Source organism: Phasianus colchicus, chromosome 30, assembly GCF_987193195.1.
Source record: "Phasianus colchicus chromosome 30, bPhaCol1.hap1.1, whole genome shotgun sequence".
NCBI classification, from domain to species: domain Eukaryota; kingdom Metazoa; phylum Chordata; class Aves; order Galliformes; family Phasianidae; genus Phasianus; species Phasianus colchicus.
In genome coordinates this window covers 2,669,013-2,682,233 of record NC_143465.1, presented here as the reverse complement: position 1 = coordinate 2,682,233, position 13,221 = coordinate 2,669,013, and the positions used below count along the sequence as shown (strand labels likewise).

At 65.1% G+C, this 13,221-nt stretch overlaps 1 protein-coding gene across 2 annotated transcripts; it reads left to right on the top strand.

Moving 5' to 3' along the window:
- Positions 1-281: 281 nt before the first annotated feature.
- On the top strand, positions 282-12,755 carry EFNA4 (ephrin A4). Of its 2 annotated transcripts, none has more exons than XM_090126913.1 (6): positions 282-425; positions 7,306-7,592; positions 9,420-9,488; positions 10,294-10,353; positions 10,455-10,657; positions 12,586-12,755. In XM_090126913.1, exons 1-5 carry the CDS (start codon positions 313-315, stop codon positions 10,544-10,546), a joined length of 621 nt encoding a protein of 206 aa, XP_089983039.1. In that variant the 5' UTR covers positions 282-312; the 3' UTR covers positions 10,547-10,657; positions 12,586-12,755. The 2 variants fall into 2 exon arrangements, with proteins under 2 accessions (XP_089983039.1, XP_089983038.1); XM_090126912.1 differs by lacking the exon at positions 12,586-12,755 and adding an exon at positions 12,544-12,583.
- Positions 12,756-13,221: the final 466 nt, after the last annotated feature.

Genomic DNA, 13,221 nt, shown 5'->3' with positions numbered 1-13,221 from the left:
TCCTCACAGCGCCGCACAGCACCGCGCGTTCCAGCCTCTCCCCATCCATCCCGATTCGAAACCATTCGATACCGGACCACCGGTACCGACGCCGCCCACCCCCCAAAAAAAGGGTTAATGGCACTCGCCGAAGTTGCCGGGCGGTGGCGCGGCTCGGATTGGCCCGAAGTTGGCGGGGCGGGGCGGCTCTTGGCCGGGCCGGGCCGTGCTGTGCCGTGCCGGGCCGCCCCCGGCCCCCGCCTCCGTCCGCCGCCGCCGCCGCCGCCGCCCCCGCCGTCGCCCCCCGCCCGCCCGCCCGCCGCCGGCGGAGCCATGCGCCCCGCGCCGCTGCTCGGGCTGCTGCTTTGGGCTCCGTTGCTTTGGGCTCCGCCGCCTCCGGTGCGCGGCCGCCGCCACGGTGTTTATTGGAACGGGAGCAACCCCAGGTAGCGTCGTTTACCGGGAACCGAACCGAACCGAATGGAAACGCTCGGGTCTTTGTGTGCGTCGGGATGCCGCGGTCGCGCACCGGGAGCGGCACCGGGAGCGGCTGGCGAAGAGCGCAGCGCGGCCGCCGTTCGGTACCTGAGAACGGCCCGAACCCGCCGCCGTTTGAGCACCGGGCCGCGCCGACGGGAGGAACCGGGCGTGGGGGGGGGGGGGCGGTCCGACGGTACCGAACCGCGGGGGTCGTAGAGCCCCCCCCCCCCCCTTAGGGCACCTCCGGCGTTCCGGAGAGGCGGCGGTTCCTCCCGGTGACGCCGGGCCGTGGGGCACCTCCCGGTGACGGTAAACCTTTTTTATTTTGGGGGGGGGGGGGCTGCTGGACAGCGCCGGACCCCCGCCCGGTTCTTCCGGTGCGTTTCCAGGTGGCGGAGAGCTGCCGGTAGCGGAGGGTGGCACCGAGAGGTGCGCAGCCCCCCCCCCACCCCTCCCCAATTTGGGTGGGCATCGCTGGGCGGTGACGGAGAGCTTCGGGCACCCTTGGGTGGCACCGCGTTGGGCGCCGTGTTTGAGCACCCTTGGGTGGCACCGTGTCGGTGTTCCGGACGGTGGCTCTCGGTTCAACCCCCCCCCCCCCCACTCACTCTGCGACCACCGCCCCACCCGGAGCTACTGGGGGGGTGGGCGTTGGGGGGGGGGGGGGGGCACTGGGTGCATCTCCAGCCCCGTGGCTGCGCCTATGGGAGCCGTAATGCTCAGGGTGGCCCCCTCTGCCCCCCCCCCCCCCTAATATTTCCACGCCCCCTCCCCACATTTCCTCCTCCATCCCCGGGTGGGGGTCCGGCCCTGCGCTCACCTCTAGCCCATTCCCCCCCCCCCTCCCCTTCCCCTTCCCCCCCCCCCACCCTTCTTCACTCCCGGCCTCCTCCATTTTAGGCTTTTCCAGGCTTGGGGCCGCCGGGGGGCACCTGGGGGGGGGGGGGGGGGTTGAAGGGTCGAGGGGGGGCGTGGGGGTGGGGGGGGAAGCGTGAAGCCGCGTTGACCCCCGCCGGAGGGATTTGGGGAAGGGGGAGTTGGGTGGGGGGGGGGGGGGCACACCTGTGGAGCAGCGCTGCTTCTGCTTACTTTATAGGGGGGGTTGCGGGCACTCAAAGCCCTCCAACATCATCGGGATGGGGGTGGGGGGGCTGCTCGACCCCCCCCCCCCCACCTTAAGCCTTAGGGTCAGGGTGTGCGCTGTGCCCCCCCCCCACCCCCCCCCCCCCAGGAGCTTTCTCCGTGCCCGGACCCGTCCCGGCCGGCGGCAGCAGCTCGGCTGATGCTCTGAGTCAGCTGTGAGGCTTCGCCCGCTCCGGTCCTCAAAGAGCCCCCGGCCCTGGGGGGGGGGAGGTGGGGGGGGGGCGACCCCATTATATATGAGGGGGGGGTCTGGTGGGGGGTGCCGACCCCATTATATGAGGGGGGGGGGTCTGGTGCGGGTGCTGACCCTCTTATATGGGGGGGGGGGGGGGGTATTGTAGGGATGCTGACCCCTTTATATTGGGGGGGGGTCTGGTGGGGGTGCCGACCCAATTATATGGGGGGAGGGGGTCTGGTGGGGGTGCCGACCCCCTTATATGGGGAGGGGGAGGGGTCTCGTGGGGATGCTGACCGCATTATATGGGTGGGGGGGGTCTGGTAGGGGTGCCGACCCCATTATGTGGGTGGGGGGGGGTCGTAGGGATGCTGATCCCATTATATGGGGAGGGGGGAGGTCTGGTGGGGGTGCCGACCCCATTAAATGGGGGGAGGGGGTCTGGTGGGGGTGCCGACCCCATTATATGGGGGTGGGTGGGGTATTGTAGGGATCCTGACCCCCTTATATGGGTGGGGGGGGTCTGGTGGGGGTGCCGACCCCATTATATGAGGGGGGGGGGTCTGGTGGGGGTGCCGACCCCATTAAATGGGGGGAGGGGGTCTGGTGCGGGTGCCGACCCCATTATATGGGGGTGGGTGGGGTATTGTAGGGATCCTGACCCCCTTATATGGGTGGGGGGGGTCTGGTGGGGGTGCCGACCCCATTATATGAGGGGGGGGGGTCTGGTGGGGGTGCCGACCCCATTAAATGGGGGGAGGGGGTCTGGTGCGGGTGCCGACCCCATTATATGGGGGTGGGTGGGGTATTGTAGGGATCCTGACCCCCTTATATGGGTGGGGGGGGTCTGGTGGGGGTGCCGACCCCATTATATGAGAGGGGGGGGTCTGGTGGGGGTGCCGACCCCTTATATGGGGGGGGGGTATTGTAGGGATGCTGACCCCTTATATGGGGGTGGGGGGGGGTATTGTAGGGATGCTGACCCCTTTATATTGGGGGGGGTCTGGTGGGGGTGCCGACCCCCTTATATGGGGGGGGGGGGTCTCGTAGGGATGCTGATCCCATTATATGGGGAGGGGGGGGTCTGGTGGGGGTGCTGACCCCAAATGTCCCCCCCCGATGACCCCACTGATGTCCCCAAGATGTCCCCAGCGTCCCCCCCGTGATGACCCCACTGATGTCCCCAGTGTCCCCCCTCTTGAAGTCCCCATGATGTCCCCAATGTCCCCCCTGGTGTCCCTGCTGATGTCCCCCCCCCACTGATGTCCCCCCCGTGATTTACTCTCTGATGTCCCCAATGTCCCCCCTGATGTCCCCACCGATGTCCCCCCTGATGTCCCCATGATGTCCCCAAATGTCCCCAGTATCCCTACTGATGTCCTTCTGTAATGTCCCCCCCCCGATGTCCCCAATGTCCCCTACTGATGTCCCCACTGATGTCCCCAAATATCCCCAATGTCCCCCCTGATGTCCCCATGATGTCCCCAAATGTCCCCAGTATCGCTACTGATGTCCTTCTGTAGTGTCCCCACCGATGTCCCCATGTCCCCCCTGATGTCCCCACGATGTCCCCATGATGTCCCCAATGTTCCCTTGTGATGTCCCCCCTAATGTCCCCAAATGTCCCCAATATCCCTACTGGTGTCCTTCTGTAGTCTCCCCATGATGTCCCCATGATGTCCCCTCTGATGTCCCCAATATCTCCCTGATGTCCCCAAATGTCCCCAGTATCCACACTGATGTCCCCAAATGTCCCCAATATCCCTACTGATGTCCTTCTGTAATGTCCCCCCCTGATGTCCCCAATGTCCCCCCTGATGTCCCCCATGATGTCCCCAAATGTCCCCAGTATTCCTACTGATGTCCTTCTGTAGTGTCCCCACCAATGTCCCCATGACCCCCTGATGTCCCCACGATGTCCCCATGATGTCCCCAATATTCCCTTGTGATGTCCCCCCGATGTCCCCAAATGTCCCCAATATCCCTACTGGTGTCCTTCTGTAGTCTCCCCATGATGTCCCCATGATGTCCCCTCTCATGTCCCCAATATCCCCCCTGTTGTCCCCAAATGTCCCCAGTATCCACACTGATGTCCCCACGATGTCCCCAATATCCCTCCTGATGTCCTTCTGTAGTGTCCCCCCTGATGTCCCCAATGTACCCCCTGATGTCCCCACGAGATCCCCATGAAGTCCCCCCTGATGTCCCCATGATGTCCCCAAATGTCCCCAGTATCCCTACTGATGTCCTTCTGTAGTGTCACCACCGATGTCCCCATGTCCCCCCTGATGTCCCCACGATGTCCCCATGATGTCCCCAATGTTCCCTTGTGATGTCCCCCCGATGTCCCCAAATGTCCCCAGTATCCCTACTGATGTCCTTCTGTAATGTTCCCCCCCGACGTTCCCAAATGTCCCCAGTGTCCCCACTGATGTCCCCACGATGTCCCCCCGATGTCCCCAAATGTCCCCAGTATCCCTAATGATGTCCCTATGATGTCCCCACTGTGTCCCCACTGATGTCCTCCCTGATGTCCCCACGATGTCCCCAGTGTCCCCCTAATGTCCCCAAATGTCCCCAGTATCCCTACTGGTGTCCTTCTGTAATGTCCCCCCCGATGTCCCCAATGTCCCCTACTGATGTCCCCCCTGATGTCCCCAAAAATCCCCAATGTCCCCCCCGATGTCCCCACTGATGTCCCCTTGATGTCCCCCTGTTGTCCCCAAATGTCACCAGTATCCCTACTGGTGTCCTTCTGTAGTGTCCCCACGATGTCCCCATGATGTCCCCTCTGATGTCCCCAATATCCCCCCTGTTGTCCCCAAATGTCCCCAGTATCCTCACTGATGTCCCCAAATGTCCCCAATATCCCTACTGATGTCCTTCTGTAATGTCCCCCCTGATGTCCCCAATGTCCCCTACTGATGTCCCCCCGATGTCCCCAAATGTCCCCAGTGTCCCCCCCGATGTCCCCCCCAATGTCCCCCCCATTGTCCCCAAATGTCCCCAATGTTCCCCCTGATATCCCCCACTAATGTCCCCAAATGTCCCCAATACCCCCCCATGTCCCCCCCGATGTCCCCATTATGTCCCAAAAATCCCCTCTGATGTCCCCCCGATGTCCCCAATGTCCCCCTTAACACCTCCCCCGCTGACCCCCCCAGCGTTGTGCCCCCCCCCATTGACTTCACACAATGCAGTCAGCCCCTATTGGGGGTCTCACCCCCCCCCCGGGGGTCGCAGCCCCCCTCCCAGCATTGTGCCCCCCCCCCATTGACTTCACACAGTGCAGTCAGCTCCTATTGGGGGTCTCAGCCCCCCTCGGGGGTCGCAGCCCCCCCCAGCGTTGTGCCCCCCCCCCCCATTGACTCCACACAATGCAGTCAGCCCCTATTGGGGGTCTCAGCCCCCCCCGGGGGTCGCAGCCCCCCCCTCCACCCTGTACCCCCCCCCATTGACTTCACACAGTCAGATGAGCCCCAATTGGGGGTCTCAGCCCCCCCCCCCCCACTGTCCCCCCCCCATTGGCTTTACCCAGTGAACAAAGCCCCTCTTTGGGGTCACGGCCCCTCTTTAGGGTCACCCCCCCCCCCGCCGCGGTGTCACCGTAGGGTCAGGTCGGGGGTGGGGGGGGGGGGGCGGTGCGGGGGGGGGGCGCTTTGTGTCCCATTCATCTCCATCGGGCTGTGATTAATGGGAGCTGACGGAGCCCAATGGCCGCGACCCCAAAGCAGGGGGAGGGAAGCGTGGGGTCACCCCCCCTTTTATGGGGGGGGGGTCTGGTGGGGGTGCCGACCCCATTGTATGGGGGGGGGGGGTCTCGTAGGGATGCCGACCCCATATATGGGGTGGGGAGGGGTCTCGTGGGGGTGCCGACGCCCTTATATGGGAGGGGGGTCTTGTAGGGATGCTGACCCCAATATATGGGGGGGGTCTCTTGGGGGTTCCGACCTCATATATGGGGTGGGGGGGGGTCGTAGGGGTGCTGATCCCTTTATATGGGGTGGGGGGGGTCTCGTGGAGGTGCTGACCCCAATATATGGGGAGGGGGGCCCCTTGGGGGTGCCGACCCCATTATATGGGGGGGGGTCTCTTGGGGGTGCCGACCCCATTATATGGGGGGGGGTCTCTTGGGGGTGCCGACCCCATATATGGGGTGGAGGGGGTTCGTTTGGGTGCCGACCCCATTATATGGGGTGGGGGTGGGGTCTCGTGGGGGTGCCGACCCCATATATGGGGTGGGGGGGGGTTCGTAGGGGTGCTGATCCCTTTATATGGGGTGGGGGGGGGTTCGTAGGGGTGCCGACCCCATATATGGGAGGAGGGGGTCTCTCAGTGGTGCCAACCCCCTTAAATGATTGGGGGGGGTCTTTTAGTGATGCCAACCCCATTATAAGAACAGGGGGATCTCTTGGGGATGCCAACCCCATTATATGATTGGGGGGGGTCTTGGGGGTGCCAACCCCATTATGTGAGTGGGATGGGGGTCTCTCGGTGATGCCAACCCCATTATATGATTGGGGGGGGTCTCCTTGGGATGCCAACCCCCTTAAACGATTGGGGGGGGTCTCTTGGGGATTCCAACCCCATTATGTGAGTGAGGAGGGTCTTGGGGGTGCCAACCCCATTATGTGAGTGGGATGGGGGTCTCTTGGGGATGCCAACCCCCTTAAATGATTGGGGGGGTCTCCTTGGGATGCCAACCCCATAATATGGTTGGGGGGGAGTCTCTTGGGGTTGCCAACCCCATTATGTGAGTGGGATGGGGGGTCTCTCGGTGATGCCAACCCCATTATATGATTGGGGGGGGTCTTGGGGATGCCAACCCCATTATAAGAACAGGGGGGTCTCTCGGGGATCCCAACCCCATTATATAATTGGGGGGGGGGGTCTCTTGGGGATGCCAACCCCCTTAAACGATTGGGGGGGGGTCTCTCGGTGATGCCAACCCTGTTATATGATTGGGGGGGGGGTCTCGGGTATGCCAACCCCATTATAAGAACAGGGGGATCTCTTGGGGATGCCAACCCCCTTATATGATTGGGGGGGGTCTCGGTGATGCCAACCCCATTATATGGGGGGAGGGTCTCTCAGTGATGCCAACCCCCTTAAATGATTGGGGGGGGTCTCTTGGGTATGCCAACCCCATTATATGATTGGGGGGGGGGGGTCTCGGGTATGCCAACCCCATTATAAGAACAGGGGGGGTCTCTTGGGGATTCTGACCCCCATATATGAGTGGGGGGTGTCTCTTGGGGATCCCAACCCCATTATAAGAACAGGGGGGGTCTCTCGGTGATGCCAACCCCATTATATGGGGGGAGGGTCTCTCAGTGATGCCAACCCCATTATATGATTGGGGAGGGTCTTGGGGGTGCCAACCCCCTTATGTGAGTGGGATGGGGGTCTCTCGGTGATGCCAACCCCCTTAAATGATTGGGGGGGGGTCTCTTGGGGATGCCAACCCCATTATATGATTGGGGAGGGTCTCTCAGTGATGCCAACCCCCCCCCCCTTTTAATTTTTAGGTTCCTGCAGGACGATTATTCCATCCAAGTGTCCATCAATGACCACCTGGACATTTACTGCCCCCATTATTCCTCTCCCACGTCTTGGGCCGAGAGCTTCACCCTGTTCATGGTGGATGAGGAGGGGTACCGGCGCTGTTCCGAGACCCCCGGCGCCTTCAAACGTTGGGAGTGCAAAAATCCCTTCGCTCCGTTCGTCCCGGTTCGATTCTCCGAAAAGATCCAACGCTTCACCCCCTTCTCGCTGGGCTTCGAGTTCAGGCCTGGGGAGACGTATTATTATATCTGTGAGTTGGGGGGGGGGCGATGGGGGGGTCGGGGGGTGATGCTGGGGATGGGGGGGGCTGGGGGGGTCGGGGGGGGGTGATGCTGGGGATGGGGGGGCTTTGGGGGTGGGGTTGGGGGGGTCTTGGAGTGGGGGGCTGGCTGGGTGATGCTGGGGATGGGGGGGGCTGGGGGGGTCGGGGAGGGGGGGTGATGCTGGGGATGGGGGGGGAGATGGGGGGATCGGGGGGGGGTGGGGGGGTGACGCTGGGGATGGGGGGGAGATGGTGGGGTCGGGGGGGGGGTGATGCTGGGGATGGGGGAGGGATGCGGGGATCAGGGGGGGGATGGGGGGGTGATGCTGGGGATGGGGGGGGCTGGGGGGGTCGGGGAGGGGGGGTGATGCTGGGGATGGGGGGGGCTTTGGGGGTGGGGTTGGGGGGGTCTGGGTGTGTTTGGAGGGGGGGTCTTGGAGTGGGGGGCAGCCTGGGTGCTGCTGGGGATGGGGGAGGGATGGGGGGGTGATGCTGGGGTTGGGGGGGAGTTGGGGGGGTCGGGGGGGGTGGGGGGGTGATGCTGGGGATGGGGGGGGTGGGGGTTGATGCTGGGGTTGGGGGGGGTCTGGGTGTGTTTGGAGGGGGGGCTTGGAGTGGGGGGCAGCCTGGGTGAAGATGGGGTTGGGGGCGTTGGGGGGATTGGGGGGGGCTGGCTGGGTGAAGCTGGGGTTGGGGGGGGCTGAGGGGATCGGGGGGGGTGGGGGGTGATGCTGGGGTTGGGGGGGCTTTGGGGGTGGGGTTGGGGGGGTCTTGGAGTGGGGGGCTGGCTGGGTGATGCTGGGGTTGGGGGGAGGCTGGGGGGATGGGGGGGTGATGCTGGGGATGGGGGAGCTTTGGGGGTGGGGTTGGGGGGGTCTGGGCGTGTTGGGGGGGGGATGGAGTGGGGGGAAGCCTGGGTGCTGCTGGGGTTGGGGGCATTGGGGGGATCGGGGGGGGGGATGGGGGGGTGATGCTGGGGATGGGGGGGGCTGGGGGTGTCGGGGGGGGTGATGCTGGGAATGGGGGGGGCTGGGAGGGTGGGGGGGGGGTGATGCTGGGGTTGGGGGGGAGCTGGGGGGATCGAGGGGGGGGTGGGGGGGTGATGCTGGGGATGGGGGGGCTTTGGGGGTGGGGTTGGGGGGGGGGCTTGGAGTGGGGGGCAGCCTGGGTGCTGCTGGGGTTGGGGGCATTGGGGGGATTGGGGGGGTGATGCTGGGGATGGGGGGGGCTGGGGGGATCGGGGGGGGTGGGGGGGTGATGCTGGGGATGGGGGGGGCTTTGGGGGTGGGGTTGGGGGGGTCTGGGTGTGTTTGGGGGGGTCTCGGAGTGGGGGTCAGCCTGGGTGCAGCTGAGGTTATGGGGGTTTGGATTTGGGGTGGGGGGGGGTCTGTGTCCATCTGGGGGGGGGGTTTGGAGTGGGGGTCAGCCTGGGTGCAACCCTGGGTGCTGCTGGGGATGGGGGGGGCTTTGGGGGTGGAGTTGGGGGGGTCTGGGTGCGTTTGGAGGGGGGGTCTTGGAGTGGGGGTCAGCCTGGGTGCTGCTGGGGTTGGGGGGCTTTGGGTTGGGGTGGGGGGGGGCTGTGTGCTTTTTGAGGGGGGGTCTCGGCGTGGGGGGTGCCTGGGTGCAGCTGGGGCTGGGATGCACGGGGGTCTCATGCAGTTGCGGTGGGGGATCTTGCATTGGGGGGGGGTTGTTGAGGAAGGGGGGGGGGGCGGTTCTGTTCCTTCTCCTCCCCACCCACGGGGGGGTCCCAGTTCGTTCGGGGCGGCGGTACCGGTACCGGAACCCCCCCCCCCCCCCCCCCTTCTGCCCCAGCCGTGCCCACCCCCGGGAGCGCCGGGCGCTGCCTGAAGCTGCGCGTCTCCGTTTGCTGCAGAGCCTCCAGTGAGTCCGGGGTGCGGGGGGGGGGGGGGGGGGAGGGCACCGGGGGGGGGTCCGGAGGAGGTTCGGAGGGGGGGGGTGGTTCGGATGTGCGTTTGGGGTCCGGAGGTGCGGGTGGGGGTCTGGTGATACGGTGGAAGGGGTGCGGAGGTTCGGGTGAAGGTTCGGGTGGGGGAAGCGGGGGGGGTCCGGAGGTTTCGGGGGGGTCTGGATGTGCAGATGGGGGTCCGGGGGTCCGGAGATGTGGGTGGGGGTTTGGAGGTTCGGGTGGGGGTCTGGAGATTTGGGTGGGGGTCCAGAGATGTGGGTGGGGGTCCAGAAGTGCAGGTGGGGATCCGAGGGTCCGGATGGGGGTCTGGAGATTTGGGTGGGGGTCCGGAGATGTGGATGGGGGTCTGGAGGTTTGGGTGGGGGTCCAGAAATGTGGGTGGGGGTCTGGAGGTGCGGGTGGGGGTCCGGGGGTTCGGGTGGGGGTCTGGAGATTTGGGTGGGGGTCCAGAGATGTGGGTGGGGGTCCAGAGGTGCAGGTGGGGATCCGAGGGTCCGGATGGGGGTCTGGAGATTTGGGTGGGGGTCCGGAGATGTGGGTGGGGGTCCGGGGGTGCGGGTGGGGGTCTGGAGGTTCGGGTGGGGGTCCAGAAATGTGGGTGGGGGTTTGGAGGTGCGGGTGGGGATCTGGAGATGCGGGTGGGGGTCTACAGTTGCGGGTGGGGGTCGGGAGGTGCAGGTGGGGGTGCGGGGGTTCGGGTGGGGGTCGCGCTGCGGGGTCCCCGATTTGCAGTTCCGACAGATTTGGGTTCCGTTGCAGCTCCAGAACCGCTGACGGAAATCCCCAATTCACAGCCCCGTGGGAGGGGGGGGCCGGAGGGTGAGTGTGTGCGGGGGGATCGCGATATGAAGAGGCGACGAGGAAGGGAGGGGGGGGGGTTGCGATGCTCCCATCCGACCCCCCCCCTTCGCCCTCCACAGATGCGGGGTCTCCCCGGGACGCCGCTCCGACCCCGCGTTGTCCCCGCACGCGGTTGGTGGCGCTGGCGGTTCTCGCTGCGTTTTGGGTCTGAAACCCCCGGCCCGGATGCGGGGCTGCTCCGAATCTCCGTCCTTCTTTCCATCTCCGCCCCATCGAACCGTGGGGCAGCCCCACACCGAGCCGGGGGCTTCCCGGTTTCGAGGTGAGGAGGGCGGGGGGGGGGGAGCGATGGGTTGGATGGGTGGGGGGGGTCCCGGTGGGCACCCTTGGGTTGCTGCTGCGTGGGCTGTGCTGCGTCCCCCCCCCCCACCTCTCCAAACTGGGGTCCCTTTGTGCACCCCTGGGTTGCTCCCTCTGCTGAGCTGCACCCCCCCTCCCCGACTTCTCTCACCCCCCCATCTCCAAATTTTGGGACCCTTTGTCACCCTTGGGTCACTCCTATGCACCCCCACCCCCCCTCCAAATTAGGGTCCCTTTGTGCACCTTTGAGTTGCTCCCACCCCACCCCTCCCACCTCTCCAAATTGGGGTCCCTTTGCGCACCCTTGGGTCGCTCCTTTGGCTGTGCCACATCCCCCCCCATTTCCCCCCCCCCCCTCTTCAAATTGGGGTCCCTTTGTGCACCCTTGGGTCACTCCTATGCACCCCCACCCACCCTCCAAATTAGGGTCCCTTTGTGCACCTTTAGGCTGCTCCCATGTCCCCCCCATCCCCCCACCTCTCCAAATTGGGGTCCCTTTGCGCACCCCTGTGTTGCTCCCTCTGCTGAGCTGCACCCCCCCCATGCCTTCCCTCTCCCCCCCCCCTCTAAATTTTGGGACCCTTTGTGCACCCTTGAGTCACTTCTGTGTCCCCCCCCCTCCAAATTAGGGTCCCTTTGTGCACCTTTGAGTTGCTCCCACCCCCCCTCCCCACCTCTCCAAACTGGGGTCCCTTTGCGCACCCCTGGGTTTCTCCTTTAGCTGTGCCACATCCCCCCCCATTTCCCCCCCCCCTCTTCAAACTGGGGTCCCTTTGCGCACCCTTGGGTCACTCCTATGTACCCCCACCCCCCCTCCAAATTAGGGTCCCTCTGTGCACCTTTATGCTGCTCCCCCCCCTCCCCCCCACCTCTCCAAACTGGGGTCCCTTTGCGCACCCCTGGTTTTCTCCCTCTGCTGAGCTGCACCCCCCCGCCCGCCTTCTCTCACCCCCCCATCTCCAAATTTTGGGTCCCTTTGTGCACCCTTGGGTCACTTCTGTGTCCCCCCTCCCTCCAAATTAGGGTCCCTTTGTGCACCTTTGAGTTGCTCCCACCCCACCCCTCCCACCTCTCCAAATTTGGGTCCCTTTGCGCACCCTCCGGTTGCTCCTTTGGCTGTGCCACATCCCCGCCCACCTTCCCCCCCCCCCTCCAAAATTTGGGTCCTTTTGTGCACCCTTGGGTCACTTCCGTGTCCCCCCCACCCCCCCTCCAAATTAGGGTCCCTTTGTGCACCTTTATGCTGCTCCCATGCTCCCCCCTCTCCCCCCACCTCTCCAAACTGGGGTCCCTTTGCACACCCCTGGGTTTCTCCCTCTGCTGAGCTGCACCCCCCCCCCCCCGCCTTCTCTCACCCCCCCTCCAAATTTTGGGTCCCTTTGTCACCCTTGGGTCACTCCTATGCACCCCCACCCCCCCTCCAAATTAGGGTCCCTTTGTGCACCTTTGAGTTGCTCCCACCCCACCCCTCCCACCTCTCCAAATTGGGGTCCCTTTGCGCACCCCTGAGTCGCTCCTTTGGCTGTGCCACATCCCCCCCCATTTCCCCCCCCCCCCCTCTTCAAATTTTGGGTCCCTTTGTGCACCCTTGGGTCACTCCCATGTCCCCCCCCCCTCCAAATTAGGGTCCCTTTGCTCACCTTTATGCTGCTCCCATGCCCCCCCCCCCAATCCTCCCCCCATCTCCGAACCGGGCTCCCATTGCGCACCCTCCGGTTTCACCTTCAACAGTGCCCCCCCCCCATCTCCAACCGCCCCCCCCCGCAAATTTAGGATCCCTTTGTGCACCTTTATGTCCCCCCCCTCCCCCCCCCAATTTCCAAATCGACTTTTTTCTCCCATTTTTAGGGGCGCCGCTCTCAAACCCCCCCTCCCCCCCCCCCCCCCCAGGGCATCATCCGTGCCTTCCCCTATGGACCCCCCAGCTGCAATGGGGGGGGACGGGGACCCCCCCCCCCCTCGAGAAGCCCTGGAGCTGACACAGAACGGAGCCCCCCCTTGTCCTCCAGCGAGGACACCCATCTGTCTTCTGCGAAGACGACCCCCCCCCTCAATTTATATTTCCCCCCCCCCCCCCGGTTCGGTTTAACCCCCCCGTAGTGACTGAGCCGCGTAATACAACGTTTGCAAAAGCGTCGCGTTTCTCCTCCGCGATCCGAAAGCGCCGCCCCCCCCCGCGCCCCCCCCCCCACACACACATAGGGTGGGGGGGGGGGGTCCTAAGGGTGGTGGGGGGGGGCGTTAATTCGTGTCGGAGGTTCGTATGGAGGCATGGGGTGGAAGGGGGGGTTGGGGTGAATCAGTGCAGTGGGGCAGCGGGGGGGGGACAAAATAAGGGGGGGGGCAAAATGGGGGGGTGGGGGGGTCAAAGTGGGGGGGGCTGAGCTGGGGGTGGGGGTGCTAAAATGGGGGGGGGCGGAGATGTGGGGTGGGGGTGTTGAATTGGGGGGGGGGCTGAGCTATGGGTGGGGGTGCTAAAATGGGGGGGGCAGGGGTGTGGGGTGGGGGGGGCGCAGAGCTGGGGGG

Coding starts and splice junctions, on each gene's coding strand:
- EFNA4 (XM_090126913.1), top strand. CDS start 313: ATGCGCCCCGCGCCGCTGCTCGGGCTGCTGCTTTGGGCTCCGTTGCTT. Junction 426..7,305: donor TGGAACGGGAGCAACCCCAG/GTAGCGTCGTTT, acceptor TTTAATTTTTAG/GTTCCTGCAGGACGATTATT. Junction 7,593..9,419: donor GGAGACGTATTATTATATCT/GTGAGTTGGGGG, acceptor CTTCTGCCCCAG/CCGTGCCCACCCCCGGGAGC.